Source organism: Bacillus rossius, chromosome 1, assembly GCF_032445375.1.
Source record: "Bacillus rossius redtenbacheri isolate Brsri chromosome 1, Brsri_v3, whole genome shotgun sequence".
In the NCBI taxonomy this organism is placed as follows: Eukaryota; Metazoa; Arthropoda; class Insecta; order Phasmatodea; family Bacillidae; genus Bacillus; species Bacillus rossius.
Window position 1 is genome coordinate 347,908,939 of NC_086330.1, and position 22,136 is coordinate 347,931,074.

The 22,136-nt window shown below is 40.3% G+C and overlaps 1 protein-coding gene across 2 annotated transcripts in view; it reads right to left on the reverse strand.

The window, feature by feature from the left end:
• Positions 1-20,065, reverse strand: part of LOC134528194 (uncharacterized) — a 72,621-nt gene extending 52,556 nt beyond the window's left edge. Inside the window, exons 1-2 of one of the 2 annotated variants that reach the window (XM_063361584.1) lie at positions 19,830-20,065; positions 10,679-10,835 (exon numbers count right to left, since the gene is read on the reverse strand). In XM_063361584.1, the coding sequence (XP_063217654.1) occupies positions 10,679-10,835; positions 19,830-19,855 (183 nt within the window). In that variant the 5' untranslated portion in view covers positions 19,856-20,065. The remainder of the gene's footprint in view (positions 1-10,678; positions 10,836-19,829) is intronic. The other variant, XM_063361585.1, reaches the window with a different exon arrangement.
• Positions 20,066-22,136: the final 2,071 nt, after the last annotated feature.

Genomic DNA, 22,136 nt, shown 5'->3' on the forward strand with positions numbered 1-22,136 from the left:
TTCATATTTCATCAGCGAGAATTAATATATCTCATGAAAAAGTACTTTATGCATATAGTTCTGCTTTTCAACAACAGATGTCGCCACATGTTGCTTGCAGGTAAATAATATTTAGTTCTTTTATGCGGGATGCGGGATGCTCACTAACGATCGCAAAAGAAGGATGGCTTCGATAGACTCCAAGGAAAAGGAAGTTCGTCTTGCATGTTGGTGCTCCACAGATGTCTCATGGCGTAATATTAATTTGACTGAGTAATGATATTTGTTAATTCCACCTGATAAAAATATTGCAAGTTTTGATTTAGTAGCAGAAATTATCGAATTAAATGTAACTCCAAATAAAATGACATGTCTCATTAGAACAAAAAAAAAATCCATGCAGAGAGCGGTTTCTCAGAATAGTCAGAAACACTTGAAGAAACCACAGGAATGATTGCAAGAACACGGGAAAAACCATTAAAATATTGTCAAGAATAATCAGGAGCACACTGAGAAAACCACCATAATATAAACAATAATAATCGGAAGCACACGGAGAAAACCATCATAATATTGACCAGATTAATCGGAAGCACACAGAGAAAACCACCACATGTTTTCTTTGATATCATAAAAAAAAAAAAATATATATAAAAAAATAAAAATAAATTAATAAAAAAATAAAAAAATAAAAATATGCATAAATTTATGGCTTGTACAAGAACTCTATCTTTGCTCAACAATGATAAATTTACAAGCTAGCAGAAACTGTTTATGCATTTTTTTATTTTTTTATTTTTTTATTAATTTATTTTTATTTTTTTATATTTTTTCTTGTTTTTTTATGATATCAAAGAAAACATGTGGTGGTTTTCTCTGTGTGCTTCCGATTAATCTGGTCAATATTATGATGGTTTTCTCCGTGTGCTTCCGATTATTATTGTTTATATTATGGTGGTTTTCTCAGTGTGCTCCTGATTATTCTTGACAATATTTTAATGGTTTTTCCCGTGTTCTTGCAATCATTCCTGTGGTTTCTTCAAGTGTTTCTGACTATTCTGAGAAACCGCTCTCTGCATGGATTTTTTTTTTGTTCTAATGAGACATGTCATTTTATTTGGAGTTACATTTAATTCGATAATTTCTGCTACTAAATCAAAACTTGCAATATTTTTATCAGGTGGAATTAACAAATATCATTACTCAGTCAAATTAATATTACGCCATGAGACATCTGTGGAGCACCAACATGCAAGACGAACTTCCTTTTCCTTGGAGTCTATCGAAGCCATCCTTCTTTTGCGATCGTTAGTGAGCATCCCGCATCCCGCATAAAAGAACTAAATATTATTTACCTGCAAGCAACATGTGGCGACATCTGTTGTTGAAAAGCAGAACTATATGCATAAAGTACTTTTTCATGAGATATATTAATTCTCGCTGATGAAATATGAAAAAATTTCTATTTAAGTATTGAATCTAATTTAAAACACTCAATTGGTATCTGGCATTAGTCTCAGTAACTAATATGAATTCTGATTTGGGATCTGACGCTGTATCGAAAGAACATAGGTGTAAGTTTTGCAGTAAAGAGTTTATCTTGAGAAAGAATAAAAGACAACACGAGAAGAATGACTGTGTTAAAAATCCACTGCGCAATATGATAAGTTGTGTTCGATGTAGCAAGTCGTTTACGCGGAGAGAGAGCCTAAAAAGACATGGCAGAACTTGTAGCGTCAAGCCTGCGTACAAGCTAGAGGACAACGATGAATCTACTAGCCTAAGGAAGAGTGATCTGCATTACGACAATAATTTTCTTGGCTCTTCCGATCTCGACAAAGAACTTAAATTGAAGAAGGTTGATGATTTACGGAAGAATGAAGACAATGGAAGAATCCTTAACGTGAAAAGTGAGAATATATTCCAGCCGAATTCAAGTAGATCTTTCCTACTTTGTAAAAATGATGGACTCCTAAAAAGGAAGCATGAAGACGATGAAGACACTTCAACATCATCAACATCGAATTATTACGGTAAATTGGGTGAAGACGATTCCTTCTACGGTGATTGTTACAGTGACTCTGAGGCTGTTGACAAAGACATAGACTATGATGAAGCACCTAAAGCTGCCAAGATCGAAGAATGTGGCGGTGTCCTGAGACCGAAACGATGGAAACGACGAGATATATTAAATAAATCTGATCAAGCTTGTGATGATCACCATCTCAAACATGAAAGTTACCCTGAGGTTGGTGGTAAAACGGAAGACACCAGAGATCATAATATTTATTATAAAGGTGCAAGGAAGATGGTGGTAGAAGAAAATGATTACACTTCATGGAAAGATCCAAACATATTGGTTGACCGGCAAAGACTTCTACATGGTTCGCTTTGTGCAGGAAACTATTCGTGCATCAAAGAAATATCCTTCATACTCAAGGAACTGAGGAATGCTGGCTACATACAATAATTGCTTTTTTTACTTGCATTTGTATAATGTAAAGCAATAAAATAAATAATTTAAATTATAAGAATTTAATGTTTTTATTTTTGTATTCTGATTTCTAACTAAGACATAGATCTCGTAACTTGTGCTTCCTTTTAGCCTTTTTTTGTTGATAGAGCTTCCAAATGTGCTGCCTTTTCGATGATAGTGCTTCAAAATGTGCTGCCTTTTCGTTGTCGGTGCTTCCAAATGTGCTGCCTTTTCGTTGTCGGTGCTGCCAAATGTGCTGCCTTTTCGATGTCGGTGCTGCCAAATGTGCTGCCTTTTCGTTGTCGGTGCTTCCAAATGTGCTGCCTTTTCGTTGTCGGTGCTTCCAAATGTGCTGCCTTTTCGTAGTCGGTGCTTCCAAATGTGCTGCCTTTTCGTTGTCGGTGCTTCCAAATGTGCTGCCTTTTCGTAGTCGGTGCTTCCAAATGTGCTGCCTTTTCGTTGTCGGTGCTTCCAAATGTGCTGCCTCTTCGTTGTCGGTGCGTCCAAAATGTGCTGCCTTTTCGTTGTCGGTGCTTCCAAAATGTGCTGCCTTTTCGTTGTCGGTGCTTCCAAATGTGCTGCCTTTTCGTTGTCGGTGCTTCCAAATGTGCTGCCTTTTCGTTGTCGGTGCTTCCAAATGTGCTGCCTTTTCGTTGTCGGTGCTTCCAAATGTGCTGCCGTTTCGTTGTCGGTGCTTCCAAATGTGCTGCCTTTTCGTAGTCGGTGCTGCCAAATGTGCTGCCTTTTCGTTGTCGGTGCTTCCAAATGTGCTGCCTTTTCGTTGTCGGTGCTTCCAAATGTGCTGCCTTTTCGTAGTAGGTGCTTCCAAATGTGCTGCCTTTTCGTTGTCGGTGCTTCCAAATGTGCTGCCGTTTCGTTGTCGGTGCTTCCAAATGTGCAGCCTTTTCGTAGTCGGCGCTGCCAAATGTGCTGCCTTTTCGTAGTCGGTGCTGCCAAATGTGCTGCCTTTTCGTTGTCGGTGCTTCCCAATGTGCTGCCTTTTCGTTGTCGGTGCCTCCAAATGTGCTGCCTTTTCGTAGTCGGTGCTTCCAAATGTGCTGCCTTTTCGTTGTCGGTGCTTCCAAATGTGCTAATTTTTCGTTGTCGGTGCGTCCAAAATGTGCTGCCTTTTCGGTTTCGGTGCTTCCAAATGTGCTGCCTTATCGTTGTCGGTGCTTCCAAATGTGCTGCCTTTTCGTTGTCGGTGCTTCCAAATGTGCTGCCTTTTCGTTGTCGGTGCTTCCAAATGTGCTGCCGTTTCGCTGTCGGTGCTTCCAAATGTGCTGCCTTTTCGTTGTCGGTGCTTCCAAATGTGCTGCCTTTTCTTTGTCGGTGCTTCCAAATGTGCTTCCTTTTCGTTGGCGGTGCTGCCTTTTCTTTGTCGGTGCTTCCAAATGTGCTGCCTTTTCGTTGCCGGTGCTTCCAAATGTTCTGTCTTTTCGTTGATGGTTCTTCTATTTTTAATGTTGTTTTAAATCTAGTATTATTGTAAATGGTTCTTGATTTGACTAGCGTATTATTCCATACGGTGCATGTATATAAGCGAGTCCTAGACAACAGGACGCTCAGTTTTTACTGACGTCTTCGGTGTAAGGATCACCTAGTTTGTTTCATCTGGTGCATTGATCACGTAGTTACCTGTTCTTGCGAACTCGATGGCCTCTTTACCGACTTTAACGAGGAACTCGATGGAGGTTGTACCATCGACTGCGGGAACCATGACGTCAGCGTCGACGATGGTGGAGCAGATTCCGTTGGCAACGTCGATGTCAACACTGGAGGAGACTTGAACAGACGTGGTACCGCCAGCAGAAGAGACTTTAATGCTGCTAGTGCTGGCTGCACAGGGAAACTCGACGAACGCTGGTTCGTCATCAATGGAGACTTCAATGGATGCCGAATCGACAACAACTAACGAACATCGGTGCTGTTACTGCGACAAGATTTTCTCAAACAACAGCAATGCTCGACGACATGAGAATAGAGAATGTGCCAAGAACCTATATCGTAAAATGTTTGATTGTGAGAAATGTCATAAGCAGTTTGCCAGAAAAGATAATATGAAAACGCACATGAAGATATGCAAAGGTCCTTCTGTTCGACAGAAAGTAAAGGTTTCAGCGCAACAACGATGCATTGATGTTCATAAGAGTATGCCTGGAGATGGTGCAACTGCGGCAACGTCAGTATCTGGATCGGGTCTGAAAGGTTCGTCTTCATCACCACGGTATCCTTGCAGCTACTGTGATACGTCGTTCGCATTTGCTCATGATGCACGAAGACATGAGCGGAGCAAATGCACGAAGAATCCATCTCGCATGAAGTTTCGATGTGATGAGTGTCATGAATGGTTTACTGGAATTGATAATTTGCGACGGCATGCGATAAACTGTAAAGGTGAAGTCCGTGTGCCTACTGCTGAACTACCTGCAGAAATTTCAACTCCTCGGTTTAGGTTGAAGGCTCGTGAGCGTACAAGCAAGAAAACCGATGTGCAGCAACCGATTGGTATGACGTCTGAACAGGAAAATAAACCTAAGACTGTGTTCGGCGCATTACAAGTGAACGATAATGGCTTCTACTTGGCGCAGTCTGCATTTCGTGGAACATTGAAGGACTACTATTATTTAAATACGTTAGGTGAGTCGAAAGACATTTGTAATTTTCTTGATGATATCAGAGAGTACATAATCAATCAGCTTACTGATGATGTAGCAACAAACGGACCTTTGAAATATAACTTGTGGTTGGACTGTATATATGGAAAGCCATATCCGTTCGATGACAAAGTGAAGAAGTGTGCATTCAAGACATCGGCTGCAGTAATTTACAGTTCTAACGATGTGAAGCAAACTGTTAAAAACGGTATCCAGAAACTCTGTCAAGTAGAGGTGGACTATGTCTGTAAAGGTTCTGGCTGGACTCTGTCTAGTATAAACCGATTGGAGCTAAGAATTAGTCATTTCACACCGCTGCGGAACTAAATGATTATAAGATTGCTGGCTTTCGCAAATGATCCTGTAGTAGAATAGAAATTATGTAATAAATATTATGTTTGTAAAAGAACGTGTGGTGTTTAATTCCTCGTACCTGTTACTATTATGTTAAATTGATTTTATATTTAATTTTTTTTGCATCGTCCTAGATCGTACCAAGGACTTTAGTCGACCTAATCGATCAGTATATAGATTACAAATATATTTAATGAATTTTGGAATTCTTCCCGAATTTCTAGCTAAATAATTATGGATTTTCAAGATGGCAGCCAAATGACAATATGTCGGGTGTCACAGCAATAATAAATGATTACTGCACTCTAGCGGATAAGAATTAAACTAACATGCGGTAGCGCACTCTCGCCGAAGAAACTAAAATGGTGGCATCCAGCAGATGAAAATAAGATGGCGGACATGACGTCATACTACCTGACGATATATATATGCTTTGAAAAAAAAAGTGGAGGGAGTCAGTATGCCTGCAGCCACCGCGGGGGAAGGATCGGTCGTCATTTTATTTTTTTTTTGCACTCGTCGGGTTCGAACCGAGGACTCCGAGCTCTGTGTCGTAAATGTATGATTTTTATTAATAATTTATTAAAAAAATTTTATTTAAATTTTTTTATAAATTTTAAATTTTTTTCATTAAAATCGGATAATAAATTTAAAGATGGCGGCCGTAACGGAAATTGCAACGGTGACGTCATAATTCAAAATGGTGGATAACACAATGCTGGAATGTTCGAGAAAACTAAATGATGTCATCCAAGATGGTGGATCCAAGATGGCCGTCGGGGTCAAGGTCAAAGGTCAAGGTCACATCCTGATAGAGGCTTAACTGAGGCTTGAGTTAAGGATGCTTAAGCCTCTATCAGGACATTTCTAGCCGCTGGGATTTTTAAGGACTAAAACGGGAAATGTTCCCTCGAAACTGGAATTTTTCCCTCGAAAACGGGATTTTTTTTCTTAAAACGGGAAATTTTGAGTCATTTTGAGTCACTTTTGAGGAATTTTAAGGAATTTTTGCCGCCGTGACGTCACAAATCCAAGATGGCGGACCGACAATCACAATCCACATCCTGCATCCTGATCTGGGAAATACTATTATATACTACTAACAAGTTTTCATATAAATAAACTGTATCAAATATCTATCATCAATTATATTAATCACCATAATTTTTTAGTCAATTGTAACATAACCAATTATTACTGCACTCGCCGACAGATGCTACGTTTTTTAATAATAAAAGAATAAATACTTAAAATTATACTAGTAATCTGATTTTTAAAATGCAAGAATAATTAACCTTTATTGCTGAAATTGTTGTTGTAATAAGCAATGAAAACCACAGATTAAAATTCGTCGAGAATATTTTACGTTTTTATGTCTTCCAGTGCTCAAAATGATATGCAATAGTGGCCCCGGCCACGAAATTTTATTTATAATTCATTACTAATAACGCCCCTCCCGATAAACAAAGGAAAATATGTATTAACGAGTGCCTGGTTGTCGCGTAAGCGGATAGATAACGCGATTAGTTCGGTTCGCGTCCGTCACCATAGATGGAAGAAGCGTAGGGGAATAATATTATTTCGATTTTATAACACAATTTTATAACAAATACGCTTCCCAAATACACCAAACTTATTTATAATGTGTTACAATATTTTTTAAAACATTGTGCAAAAGATCCCGGGTGTAATTTGAATTATTATGTGTAACTGTAAAACACCATTGTTCGTACAAAAACGTATTTGAAAATTCAACATTACTTTTAAATAACCGTACCGATTGTGCTGAAAATCGGTGGACGATCGTTAAATTACATAATATTAATAATTCAAACAACGAAAACATGATTGAAAAGTCAAATTGATGGTTATTCCAATCGAGTGGAAGGTGCGGCGCAAGCGTACAATGAGCGTAACGGGACTCAGCGTAACGGGACAATGTGCGTTACAGGACACTTGTTCGTGCGTGCAGCCGGCGTTCATCGATTTATTAGACGTCGTAACGTCAAAAAAAAAAATTGTAAATTACAATAGCGTCGGTACCAAAAATGCCTGGCGCGGACCACCGCAGGGAGCCAACGTCACCGAAGAACAGCTACTCGGCCGGCGTCGCGAGGAGTTATTTTTATCCGGAAGTGTTGCCGACCCTGAGTTATCGTCGTCAGCCGGCCGGCCAGCCGCTCGGATCTCGGATCATGTGCGTGAGCGCGTGACACCGCGGCCTTGTCACGCAGATAGCGCGACTCGTCGGTCTCGGCCCGGCTGCAGACAGTGTTGCCACGTCGCTCGCCTCGAGGTCCGGTTCATCGAACCGCGCGTCTGGATGTATTCTAAACCAGAGGTGCCCACCCCCTCCCTCCCCCCAAACACTATGAATCACCCCCCCACCCCTTAATCTAATGATGCCCCCCCCCCTCCCGAAATTTTTTATGCCATTTTCTCAATGATTTACTCAATTATTTTATAATATTATACTCTTTTAGTATTATATTTTATCACATTTTTCATTAATTAAAACTGATTTTCTAATAATAATTTTGGTCATATCAGGTAATATTTCCATCCTGAACCGACAGATGCCAAACTGCTTTTGTTGAGGGAAGTGCGGGGTTGCCAATTTGATTTACAAGATCCCTTTCAATTATCAAAGCACCAGAAACGTATTTTCACATTATAAGCTGTAATTATGTAAATAATATATACATTTTTCTCGTCTTTTAACCCCCCCCCCCCCCTGAAATTTTAATGACGCAGTCTGCGTCGTTACCCACCCTTGTGGACACCCCTGTCTAAACAACACAATGAAGACGGCACAGTAGAAACAGTAGGTTTCATAAGAACAACCGTTGTGACGTTTCGGAAACTGAATTTTATATAAGGAGTACCCGGCTTTGTCCGATTTTTACACATTTTAAAGAGGCTTTCTTGTAGAGTAATTAAAATACAAAAATTTATAATGTTTTATTTCAGAAATTCAACTACTATTGGATGGTGGGTGGGAGTACCTATATATATTTTTTAAACCAGATGTAGACAGAAGTTTTCGTCTTATTTTGTCAGTTGTGCAAAATTTCATCAAGAAATACCAAACTGACATTCCTCTTATTTTGAAGGTCAAGTGCACAAAATTCTATTTAACTCGGAATAAAATTGTATATCAGTAAACAAAAAAACTTATTTCATTCAAGCAAGCAAAGTAGAAAAAACACAAACTTTTATTTATACATCACACATTCACAATCAATCACTTTGATTGTGTTTGTAATATTTATTTTATAACAGTAAATAAAACATATATAGGCCTACCTACCTATTGTTAAATAACCAGACCAATAGACTAAGCTATCTTATATTAAAATTTATGTTAACACTCAATCAAACAAATAACAAGCAATAGTATAATTATCTGAAATTATAGTTTATAAAGTATTAAACAATGACGTGTTTCGAACCAGTGGCGTAGCGTGGGTGGGGCGGAGGGGGCGGCCCGCCCCGGGCGGCAGCCCGCGGGGGCGGGTCGCCGGTGAAGCGGGTTGAGATCTGATCTATGATTCATTCATTACATGTGTCAGACACACTAAAATGTTCCATTTTTATCAAAAATTTTGCGCACCAACTGTTTTTTAATATTTATTTAAAAGAAAAACTGCGAAATCACTGACAGAGCTCTTTATAACGTTTGTTTGTTTACATACGAACGGCAACATCGCATCACGCCGCGCCGCCCGGCGCGCGCGAGCCGAGTTGAGCGGCACTCCTTATTATGTTAATTACTCATACAAAATCTTTTGTTTCACGCGTCGGCTCGTGTCGATGCCTCTCTTTCGCACTCATTGAATTTAGTATGGGGGGCGGCAAAATGGGTCTCCCGCCCCAGGCGCCGAGATGGCACGCTACGCCACTGTTTCGAACTTAAGAGTTTTAATTTTATAACCACGTATTTTATCACTGAGTAAAAGAGACACAATAATAGTTTTGTAATCTCAGGATTATAATGTATTTTTTAATTTGCAATTATTTTATGACTATAAAATGAATTCCAGGGTAGTTTTGCTAATCGCTATCACAAAGATTTACTTGGCACACCGATAACCTTGGTACGTCCCCACTGATGTTCACGAATGCGACTATCTACAGGTAAGTATCCGCCACACACAAGTCAGCTGTCTGGATTTCTTCGGCCCGCGGGTATACCAGAGACGCATTAGACTTCACGACCTTTTAGAACTTCCGTTGCATTTCGTCAGCGTTCTTAACTTTCAAGCACCAACGTGTCTGGAGAAATGTTACTAAAAAATAAAATGCGGTTGTAATGAGTGTGGATGATGATTGCGATGATGTTTTCGGAGGCTGGAGAACGGGAGGGAAATATGAGGTCCCGCCCACCATTCGGGCGTGAGCCAATTATGGACTTTGACCATAGATAAGAAGGGGGGGGGGGGGAAACTTGGAATTTCCTTGCCGGTCCGCAACGTAATGAAAATACACGAATGAAATTACGAAATAGATTGGTGGACGCGAAAGTCTTCACTGATTGGAAATATTTTATATTTGCATCGCGTAGCAAGCGTGACGTCACTGAACTGAACGTTGGAGTTTGGTTTTCGAAAAGTGGTTGATCAGGTGCGCTGGTATTTAAGTATTTACTAAGGTTTTGTTTGCTGAATTTTCAATTTTTTTTTCTAATTGAATGTTAAATTTTAATTAAACACGTTCCTCTCAAACATAACAGTTGAAGAAAATTATGAAGCGTTGATGGCTGCCGTATATGTTTGTTATAAATGCGTAGGGACCGTAAAAATTCGCGGGTTCAATTGACCTCTAGCATGAACTCCATAGTTCTGCGTACACTCATTCAAATGTCACCCACTCATTGGCTGCTGTCTTGTGAGACGTCCCAACTTAGCAGTCTGTGATTTGATGCTGCTTTAGTTGAGTTTTTCTCACTGGCCCAGAGTCATCCAGGTGAGTTGTGAGCCAATAGCAGAGGCAGCACTGAGGTATAACTATTTGAATTCTCGCCCATTTGGAAAGAATCCGCGAATTTTTCCGATCTCTATAAATGTGTAATGGCAAGGATCGTTTTATATTTAAACGTTTTAAATTTTTTTCGTGCGTTGCGTAGGGTTGAGAACCGCGTGCTCACAACGGCGCGACATTCTGCTGTCGCCGTCGCGTCGCACGCGTCGCGCCATTGCGACGCGGACCGTACCTGCTTCAGCCTCCGCAGGTGCCGGTCGCCGAGCGAGCAGGGCCGGAAGCCGGCGGAGCACAGCGGCCAGACGGCGAGTGACGTCATCAGCCCCAGGCACGCGACGCCGGCCGCGAACATGGCGCCGAGCGCCCGCCGCGCCCCTCGCCCGCCGGCCCTTCAACAAGCCAGGGGACGCCGTGTTGGAGCCGAGACCTATCGTCCGCTTCAGGGGCGCAACAACAAGGGGGGCAAGGGTATTTTGCCCGCCCCCCACCCCCCTCTGAAACCTTGAAGTGGTGGCAAACGGGGGCAAAGAAAGTGCTGTGTAATCAATTTTCAGATGATAAAACTGCTTAAATAGCACCATTTTCCACCTTGAAATACAAATTTTTCCCGGGGGAGGACCCCCGGACGACCCCCCCCCCCCCCTCTTCAGTAGGGGGGATCGATGATTCTTTATAAAAAGGTATATTGCCCCCCCCCCCCTTTTTTTTGAAATTTAGTTGTTGCGCCCCTGGTCTGCTTCGTCCAAGCAGACCACATTTATACGAACTGGCATTCCCCGGGGTGTGACTTGCGCTTGGCTTTAGTAAATGTACCTTCCATTAAAATCAGGGGCGCAACAACTAAATTTCCAAAGGAAGGGGGGGAGCAATATACCTTTTTATAAAGAATCATCGATCCCCCCCTATAGAAGCGGGTGGTCCGGGGGTCCTCCTCCGGGAAAAATTTGTATTTCAAGGTGGAAAATGGTGCTATTTAAGCAGTTTTATCATCTAAAAATTTATTACACAGCACTTTCTTTGCCCCCCTTTGCCCCCACTTCAAGGTTTCAGAGGGGGGGGGGCAAAATACCCTTGCCCCCCTGTTGTTGCTCCCCTAATTAAAATCTTTTTTTTTTGGTCCGAAAGAAAGTAAAACTTCCGGGGATCATTATTAACTAGCAGAATTTTAAATATAATGTGATAAACGTAACAATTCAGTTTTAAGGCTGGACGCACGACCTCTAGTGGGTAGGGTATTAAGGGTGACTATCCCGCGCATCACACGCCTCTTCACCTCTAGGCGCTGGATACCGAACTAGCGAGCAGTATTCTGGTCGGGACAGAGCCTCTACGGTACTGCAGCCATGCCCTTATCATTTTACAACGGAATATCTCAGGCTAATTAACTGAGTTAACTGAGAAGTTGCAACATAATTATCCATTGTGAAATCTTCTGCATCAACGAAAGTAGTTACAACAGTTTATAAGAAATGTTTTAATTGCAATTATTATTCTATGTGTGTTAAAAAAAAATTTACAACTTAAACACTTCCTCCCAAGCACCCGTTTCAGTTTCGAACGAATTATGATATACGTTACATGCCAATTTTTTAAATGCCAACTGATTAAATTGAAATTGATCTCATTGTCTATGTTGTTTATGTTTTATTTTAAACATTTGATTGTGGTTTTTCAACAGTGATAGAGTCAGTCTGTTGTACTGATACAGTAGTACAGACAGCTGGACACTGTGTTTGTTTACGATATTTGGTCCAAGTTACCAGCTGTGAACTGTTTTGTTTGTTTACAATGTGTGTAAACAACATTTTCTGACTATTCGTTTGTTTTGAACGTTATTAATTTTATATTTCAATACGATGGGAACGAAATATTAAATTAAATAAATAATTGATTCGTAATTTGAGCCCGTTTAGGTCTCTGGCTGTGTTTCTGAGTGGCGTAACGAGATTGGCCGCTGCTCAGGTGGGGCGACGCTTAAAACTTTCAAACAATTACATTGTTTGAATCACCGCCTGGGAGTATGTTGGTCCATCCCAGGTACGTAAGAGGTCTCACACGCCAGTGAGACGATTTTGGACCTATCGAACACATAAAGTTTGTGTACACACTAAAGTGTTGTGTGAAATAATGCAGAATAGTGCTACGTGCGCCGCAACATTAATAGTGCAACTTTTTCTACACGCTGTGGCCTAATTGCAGACATAATTAATGTGGTCCAGATCTGCTGGAGCAAAGGTGGGGCCATCTTGAATGACGGTTACTACACATTTTAGTGACGCCTACCAAATTTGAAGTGCTTTTCACTTAATAATCTACACGAGACTTGTTTCAAAATATGAAAGAGGCACAATAACACTAAATTATATTATCGTTTGATGAATATTTTTGGCTCATTCCATATCAATAGTACTTTCAAATACAAGAGGTCCTGTGACGCGGGAGAATTTGTTTACTGACCTGAGTCTAACTGGTAAATTTTAAAATTAATCCTGAGAATATTTTTGAATAAAAATTTCATAATAAATTCCATTATTGACGAGTAATTAGCGGCGACGATAGACTTTCGCTACAGCTGTGCCCTAAATATAAACATCACTTACTATACAATTTATTACTATTTTATTTCGGATTCTAGATGGAGTTATATATATATATATATATATATATATATATATATATATATATATATATTAGCTTAATTATCGTCTGTGTACATTTGCTTGTAAAAACTTAACCATTCCATAGTAAAAACAAAGAAGTTATTATACATGTTTAAATGTTTGTTATTATTATTGGCACACAATATTAACTGACCTCTTTAGCAAAAAAGTCACCCTAACGTTTTTTCCCTTTATGGATGGCACCTAATAACACAGGTGTTATTTCAATATTATTTGCACGTACTTACTGTACATGGCTGTTCAAACACAGTTACTATTAAATTTACGATCTACTGCTCTGTATGATATCAGAAAGTGTCCGCCAACTGTGGGACCTATTTTGGTGTGGTATCCTAGTTTCATCCATAGTTGTGAGTGTAAAATCTATAAGTTCTGTGTAAGAACATTAGATTATTTTGAAAATGTTTTCACAATACCGAATTTTATCTGCTAGCTGCAGAAAGCATATAATATATAATGCAAGGGTACTTACGAGGCCACTCCAGTGTTTCAGGGGCACTACGCAACCCGCGTTAACTTCATAAGATTCAATGCTATTTTCATTTTGCTTATAACTAATTAACTAATTTAGATTTCGAAATGATGCTTGCTTGATATGTAAGACAACAATGTTCTTATCAAAGCGCCTTTTTTTCAAAAACGTGCATAAATTATGGTTTTATACTAATCTTTACTAATATGCATAAGTGTATTGTCTAGGTTTGAACCATAATTTATGCACGTTTTTGAAGAAAGGGGCTTTGATAAGAGCATCGTTGTCTTACATATCAAGCAAGCATCATTTCGAAATCTATATTAGTTAATTAGTTATAAGCAAAATGAAAATAGCATTGAATCTTATGAGGTTAACGCGGGTTGCGTAGTGCCCCTGAAACACTGGAGTGGCCTCTTAATATTGGATTTTATTGCAAGGTAGTCTGGGCGTGCGGGTGAGGTGTGTGTTCGCATCGTCAGCTCAGAGTCCGTGGTCCCTCCGGCAGCCGTCCAGCAGTTGCTGTCTGTGCCGGGGAACAGCCCTGGCCCCGAGTGTCTGTGTGTCTGTGGCGAGGGGACACTGGGACCGGCGCAGAAGCCACGGGGTGCGAGCAGAGCTGTGTCAGCGCCGAGTGCGAGGGCTGCAGAGACGCGCTCCAGTGGCAGGCAGACATAGCGAGCACAGCGGGTTGCATACCCATACTGCGCTCTGGGGGGCTCAGGTCCGAAGCCAGACAGGGAGGGCATGAGCGGCCACTGACCGAAGCTGGAAAGTAGCAGGTCACAGACAGTAAATAGTGCCTGCAGAACCGAACAGGCTTGAGAGTAGTATCTGAGTACATCTTACGACTCCCCAGAGTTGAGGCAATACCTAACTGATATAAATGCGAAGCCCCACAGAACCAGAACACAGCCCAATAGGATCTTGTACTTTCCCCTTCCTTCCCCATACCTAATCCCCTTTCTTCCGGAGTTTATTCTGGTGGTGTCGGAACGTGGGACCATTACAGTTAGGGATCAAGAATGATTACAGAACCATTACAGTTAATAATAAAAACTATATATGGCATGTTATTTATTGCATCAATATCATAAAAAAAATTTAATTTTCTGTTCTTGCTCGGTTGTGCCCGTTTATGTAATGTACCTACTCATTCAACGTTTTATCGTGATAGTTTCAAAATATCCCTTCATTAAAATTCCGATATGAGTAAATTTGCTAACTAAGCAAGAAGAAGAAAACAACAAATAAATTTACATTTCCATCTGTTTTACGTCATTTTTGTAAGATACTATACCAAGACAACGTTTTTGCTTCACCTGTATGTTTGTTTGTATGTTTGTAACCGACTCCTTTGCACTCGATTTTGACCCACTTTAAACGGACAGATTTAATCTAAACTTCGTACACTTATCGAGGACCGGTGACAATACACTAATTTAATAAGTTTATCTCATTATCCTGATTAGGATCGACAGGATTAAATAATTTCCTCACCCAGCCTCTGTGTGAGAGCAAGTGAGACAACCGTGCAATCGGCGCATGCGTACCGTCTACCTACTTTCCAGCTCGAGCACTCGGTCAGGGCCGGTGCAAGGTAAATTGGCGCCCTAGGCGAAAAACCTTAATGCCCCCCCCCCTCCGGCCGGACACCCGAAAAAAAAAATTTCCTTGCCCCAAAATACATACGTAAGCCTAAGATTTTGTCAACAATCAAATGTAAGCAGGCTTGTGTTTTTTATTTTTTATTTTTTACTTATAAGAAATCATAAACAGGTCACCGTGGACTTTAAATAATTACTTATATCGATATAAACATTCCAAACTGTTACAAAAATCCATTTTCATCTAGTTTCAATAATCGTTAAACATATTATATGAGCTGTTGTGTGTCGTGCTGCGCCGCCCCCAGCTACTTGGCGCCCTAGGCGGTTGCCTAGTTCGCCAATATGGACGCGCCGGCCCTGCACTCGGGTTATTAGTATTATTACAATATATCCTCGATAGTTGGTTTGTTGGCCGAGCGGGTCTTCGATGACGTCAACATACGGATTCACCGGTCGTGGGTTCTAATCCTGTCCACGGCTGAAGAAAAAATATTTTTTTGTTTTGTTTTCAACAAATTTTGGGATTGGTGCCGTAAATCCAACTGTAATTCGTCTGGGACTTCGCCAATCCTTCTATTCAAACTAAAAAGTGAAAAATAAATATAGTTTGATAAAACTAATAAACACGCTTTTATAGAAAATCCAACTAGAAAATATAACATAAATTTTAATAAATTTGGATTAAAAATAGTGTAAAATAAAAAAAAGTATGTTATTTATAAAAAGGCGTGGGGTGATTTTTAAGATATTATCAAAATGATAATTCTTCTACTCATATCTGTCAATAAAATAATTATAACTATTGACACCATGCACCCCACGCTTTTTTTTAATAACATACATTTTTTTACACTATTTTAAATACAAATTTATTAAAATTTATTTTCTATTTATTAGTTGGATTTTATATAAAAGCGAGTTTTTTAGTTTTTTGAAACTATTTTTTTTTGTGACGTACAGTCCGTGTCACGTAACTGGTCTCAAATTTTTATATTTCTCAACAGTAGTCCCGATGGTTTACGTATCCTGCCAGTGTTACTGCGAACGGTGTTCGTAAAAAAACATCATGTTATAGTCAGTGTTCGTAAACAAACATCATGAACTGTTGCAAGTGTTATTTTGGATATGGTTACCACTAATATTTTTTGACATGAATTTCCGACAGGTACATGAATGTTTTAAATCTCGGTTTGGGTGTCACTTCGGCTGAGGATTCGACACCGCTTAAAACCCGTAACCTATGAAAGCTACAGAGTTGAAGTAAATGTATCTTAGTAGAGCATACTTTGCTCGTGGTCGTTATGTATGACTCACCCGGTTAACATTTGCACTCATGACGTAATGAGCGTTGGTGAGGAGCGTCGAATCGAAGTCAGTGAGAACTGTAACTCCGAAAGTAATGGACCGATTTACGTGATTTAAAGTGCACATGAGTAAGCACTGAGTGTAATATATATGCTCATATAGTTACTAACTTTGGTTTTGGAGCCATTAAGTGCAAAAAGCCTAAGCTAAAACAGGTTATGTTGGAGAAAAGAAAGAAAACAAACGAAATCGCCCGAGCAGAAGCAATTAAAAATGCAGAGAAGTGTCGTAGGTATCGAATGAGGCAAAAGGTAGCCGAGATAAATGAGTCAGTTGGGAAAAAACGAGTCCCCGAACGAGGCGCAAAATTTGAGCTCGAGCGATCGTCAGCCGTCTACCTCGCGAGAAGCGATGGGGAATGCAGAACATTGTTTGGTAATGGAGGTGGATGTGCTCTCTGGTGATTCTGATGTTGACGTGGAGTCGGTTGAGCCAGTGGTTGTGAACTATGGCCAGAGTTTATCGCGGTTTGGTGTCGCAATTTTATGTTCAGGCGTAGCTGCCCGATCGCCAAGTGAGACGTTCTTCAAATTCAAGTCAAAAAATAAAGCAGCATCCATACAGCAATCCCTTTCAGCGCGATGGAAATTCATGAAACAAACCCCGGGCGGCTGTGCCAAATCTGAGACGAGTAACGTGAAGCAGACTCTACATTGTGAAACACACGCACTGGCCGTGGAGAGTAGAGGCCCTGGACTTCGCAGGGCTCTGGGCTATTTACTTTTATGGGGGCTCTACCCTGGAAAACTGGAAAAATTAACTCTGGGAACTTGAAATTTCTACGATGGTTTCGCTAATTTAGATTAAGAAATTTTTATATTCTTTCCAGATGAATTATTCTCGGGTCAGTTTTATAAACGCTTTCGATGAAAATTCTGGTGTAATCGCGTAATTATACATGTCAGTAAAATAATTTTAAGTGTTTCTCTAATACAACATAATGAATTTAAATTGGTATTGACTAGCACTTTAATTTACATGTTAAACAAAATTATTATCTTTTTCACATTACAGTCAATATTTTTAACAGAACACTAGACAAAGAAGTAAAATAAAAATTAAAATCATCGGCGCGGGGTCGCCTTGGAGCCGCCCTAGGCCACAGAAAGATAAAATAAACAATCCACTCAGAAATACGTTATCGATTGATAAAGCTAAAGTTGTGTGAGTGATTTAATAAGAATAAAATGAATATACGTATATTTTATTAAGTACAGTTGCGCTTACTTAACATGATCAGGATGCTCTTATGATTTCAATTGTTGCAAGGAAAAAAATGGCCAGTTATAGCGTTATTATTTTTTTTTTCGAAGGACTGTTACATGGGGGAAAATGTGGCGTTAGAATGCTTTCATTCTTAGGCTTGCGATAGGGTTTTTTTTTCGTGTCACCCGTTGTGATATCGTATATTTTATGTCAAAGTGTAAGCGAAGGTCAGGAAGAGAAGAAGAAAAAATAAAATGATAACGTGTTTGTAAACATTCAGCTTAGGAAAGCAAACACTTATTTGATCAACTTTATGAATTTGCAAGCACAAATAAGAACACAGCAAAAATATTTAGCAAAATTACAATCTATATACGTCCAAGAATTGAATTTTTCCTTTAAAGTAATTTGAATGTATTTTGTTTTAAAATGTATCAAGTAATTATTCTGACAGTGCTGGTAAAAATTCCCAAAATTAAACATTTGTCCATTCAACGTATATAGGAAATAGGCGAGGGTCCCGGGTTTGATTCCCAGCCGATTCAACGCCGAATGGTTGTCGTTGCTGTTGCCCCTTAGCCACAGTGCTGCAGATGGCAGTAGCGAACCATCGCAGATTCAATTTCGCTCAATTTCGTAAGTACTTTAACGTGTCACATTAATGAGCATCCACTCTCTCTCTCTCTTTCCAATGCATGATTTCTGTCATTAGCGCTTTCCTAGTGTCAGTGTGTTTTGTTGCCTGATTTACTTCATAGAGCGCAACATTTTTAGACATACCTTTATAATGTAAGTAATTATCTTTTGTTGTATCTAAAAAAAACAATTATTTTTAAGGAAAATTTACAGCGTAAACAATGGGATATATTTTATTGTATTTCATTAATACCATCGTCTGATTATATTAATATTTTTACTTCTAAGGGGAAATTACTTAAATATATGCCATCATATGTGTTAAAAATGTTGTCTTTGTTCAAGCAAAACGTATATATCTTTATAGAATAACTTATTATGAATAGTGATCGACCTTTACAAATAGTTTCACTTGTTAAATAAAGATTTGTGTTTATAATTGAATCTTTATTTCTGAATGACCATAGCTTTGATACTGTCAATATGCATTATTTTATGGTATTAAATAAATTCAACCAATAGCAACATTTAAAAATAATAATTAAACTTAATATAATTAAATATGGTACACAAATAACGATTTTTAATATTAATAATAGGGGTAGTATCAGTCTCACATCGGTGGGCGCCATTTTTTATGCACTGCAATCTGAGCATGAGACGGATTGTAACCTCCACGCCGATCAACCCCTTCATCCTGCGATGGTTACAATTTGCGGGACCCTGGCCTTTTTTACTTTTATGGAAAACCTCCCCCAGGAAAATTTGAAAAATTACATTTTTCAAACTAAATTTTAAGCCAACCTGGAACTCAAATCTCGACTACGGTTTCGCTAATTTATCCTAAGAAATGTTGGAATTCTTTCCTGATGAATTATCTTCGGGTCAGTTTCATAAATGCTTACGATCAGAATCCGGTGTAATCGCGTGATTATACGTGGCAATAAAATATTTTAAATTTTTTAACACAAATTCATAAATTAAAATGTGTATCGACCAGCACGTTTTGTTTATGTGCTCATAAAATTGTAATTTTCTTTTCCCCGTTCATTTTAAAGAGAACACTAAAAAAGAAGTTAAAAAAAATGCTAGTAGAGTTCACGCGCGTATGAAGTGAAACTTCTTGCTTATAAGGTATTCATAGAGATGAATAACATACGTTTTCAAACACACTGTTCGCATAAAAATTAATTATAATTATAAAGTTAATTGCACAAGAAAGTCAATGCATTTAAATTAAATAAAAGAAATATTGTAGCCTAAATCTTTAGCCGTTGCGAAAACTGAGGGATAGACCAACACAAGCAGCATTACGAGAATTCCGAAGCATCACTGCTGCGTCATTTCTACCTCTCCCCTGTAGTCTTCCTTTCCGGCCGTTACAACTAGTATGTATCATGCTACGTTACGTACCTGCCTCCATCCTGCAGTCTTCCCATTCGACCGCTAGTGCGTGCGTTGTAGTGGCGTCGCCGCTAGCCCCCTCAGCAAAGACGTTTCACTTCAAAAAAAATTAAGGGGGGAAAAAATCTACGTGAGCCGCGCCTGCCTTCGTCATCCAGCATTATTCCACACAATACCTTCTCCTCCCGTCACTCGAGCGCTGGTCAGCTTCCCTCGGTCCTCCGCCAGACACTGGCGCTCCAGGCGACGTGAGGGGGAACCCTGAGCACGGCGCGTGACGTCACTGGCGCGCAATTCCCCTCCCCCCCCCCTGCCCAACCCCCGCAAGAGTTCCGGTGTGGCCACGCTACACGGCGGCCATTTTCTGCCCGGCGGTTCCTTCTGGGCATACAGCGATCGGTAGGGACCGGAAAAATTCGCGGCTTTCATGACTTCCAGGATGAACTCCGTGGTTATACGTACACTCGGTCAAATGCCACCCACTCATTGGCTGCTGTCTAGTGAGACGTCCCAACGTAGCAGCCTGTGATTCGATAAAGCTTTTGTTGGATGTTTCTCATTGGCCCAGATTCATCCAGGTGTGTTGTGAGCCAATTACAGAGGCAGCACTGAGGTATAACTATTTGTATTTTAGCCTATCGCGAAATGAATTCGCGAATTTATCCGGTCTCTAGCGATCGGTCGTGGCGACACTTGACCGTACCACTTTAGTACACTCCCCTGCTATTAGCACTGGCCAATAATAGGCCAGCGACGGTCCCCCACGGAATTGCTCTCGGCCAATGGTGCAGGCACCTAAATGTGGGCCGGAGTAAAGAAATTTTCCGCACTTCAACCAATGGGAAATACACCAGGAATAACCGCCTACTTGTTGTTTATAAAACTAGTGTTACGGTAGGTTACCCCTACCTAACGATTTTGCCCCTAAACGGCAGGACATCTGCGAAACGGTCACGTCAAGAGGGTTGTATAACACTCAGGTATTGACAACCCCCTATAGCTACAAGAGAATCGCTAATCGAACGGCTATTGGGCGCGGATGCAGTCATCCGCCGAGGTCCGCGATTGGATACGAATGATGTCATTTTCATTTCCCCGAGTATAAGTAGGGGGTCTCCTGATAAGATTCAAGCAGAAAGAAGGGTCCTGGCGGGCGGCCAGAGGCGAATCCCTTATACAACAGCTCCGAAGATATCAAAATTTTTCCCAGCATCTTATACCTTTGCTGGTAATACCTTATTTTCATTCTTTGCTTTATTTCCCCCGCTCGTAGCAGTGTTTACGAAAGAGCTCCAAGAGCTGGAGCGTTTGAACCCAACTGTAGGTGGTGGGATCGAGTAATTTACACGAGTGAGTATCTTGCTCAATAGGTGATACTTGAGTTGTCAAACCTTTTTAAAAAAAACAAAAAAAAACGAAGATATCAACACAACGTCACACGACTCCACGACGCCCGAGGACGAGTCGGGACTTAGGAGATTCAGGGACCGCAGCGAAACAAGACCGACTACGAGGGAGAGCCGAGATCAAACAACTCTACACCAGGGACGTCTCGCGGACGTCTTCCCGGCTGCTTCAACCATGCCTCCTGCTTCAACCACGCCTCCTGCTTCAACCACGCCTCCCGAGACTGTCGTGACGCCCGAGGTCGAGGTGGGACTTAGAAAATATCTACCACTGTTAAGTCGAACTTCAACGTATTTTTGTGGTTTGGGACTTAGCCGCTGGCGACGGTAATGAAGAGACGGGCTTAGCCTCAGATGCAAAGACGTACAAACTCGCTAACTGTACTCGCCGTGAGCGAGTATGGACTCGCTCGGCGAGTAAATTGTGGGAAGCTGCTCTTCAAGTTTTAGAGTCCTCAGGTGAAGGCAAATACCCCCTGGAGGTCGGGAGGGCTGAGGGCAGACTTTCGTTTTTGGGTCACTCGCTCAGCGAGTGACAAACGAGCTAGTCGGCCGAAGGTAACATAGGTATAGTGGCAGCGTGGACAACCAACACCGGACGAGACTTAAGAACCTAGAGTATGAAGGAGGTAGAGATGTAACTTCAAATAACTTGTACTTGTTCTGTTTAACGGAATTGTAAATACGCACTTCATAGATTGTAGGCGTTTCGCCACTAGGGACGTATATTGTCTGAGTGCGAAAATAATTGGTTACAGCTGTGGTCTAATCCCAACTTGAAAATTAATTGTAAGTGTGTGTAAATGTCGACTGGGCAAATTAATAACACCAGCGTGATAAACTCCATTTTAAATTAATTTAAACTGCGTGTTGATGTTGTGTGTTTTGAGTAAGGACAGGTGTTTGTTAA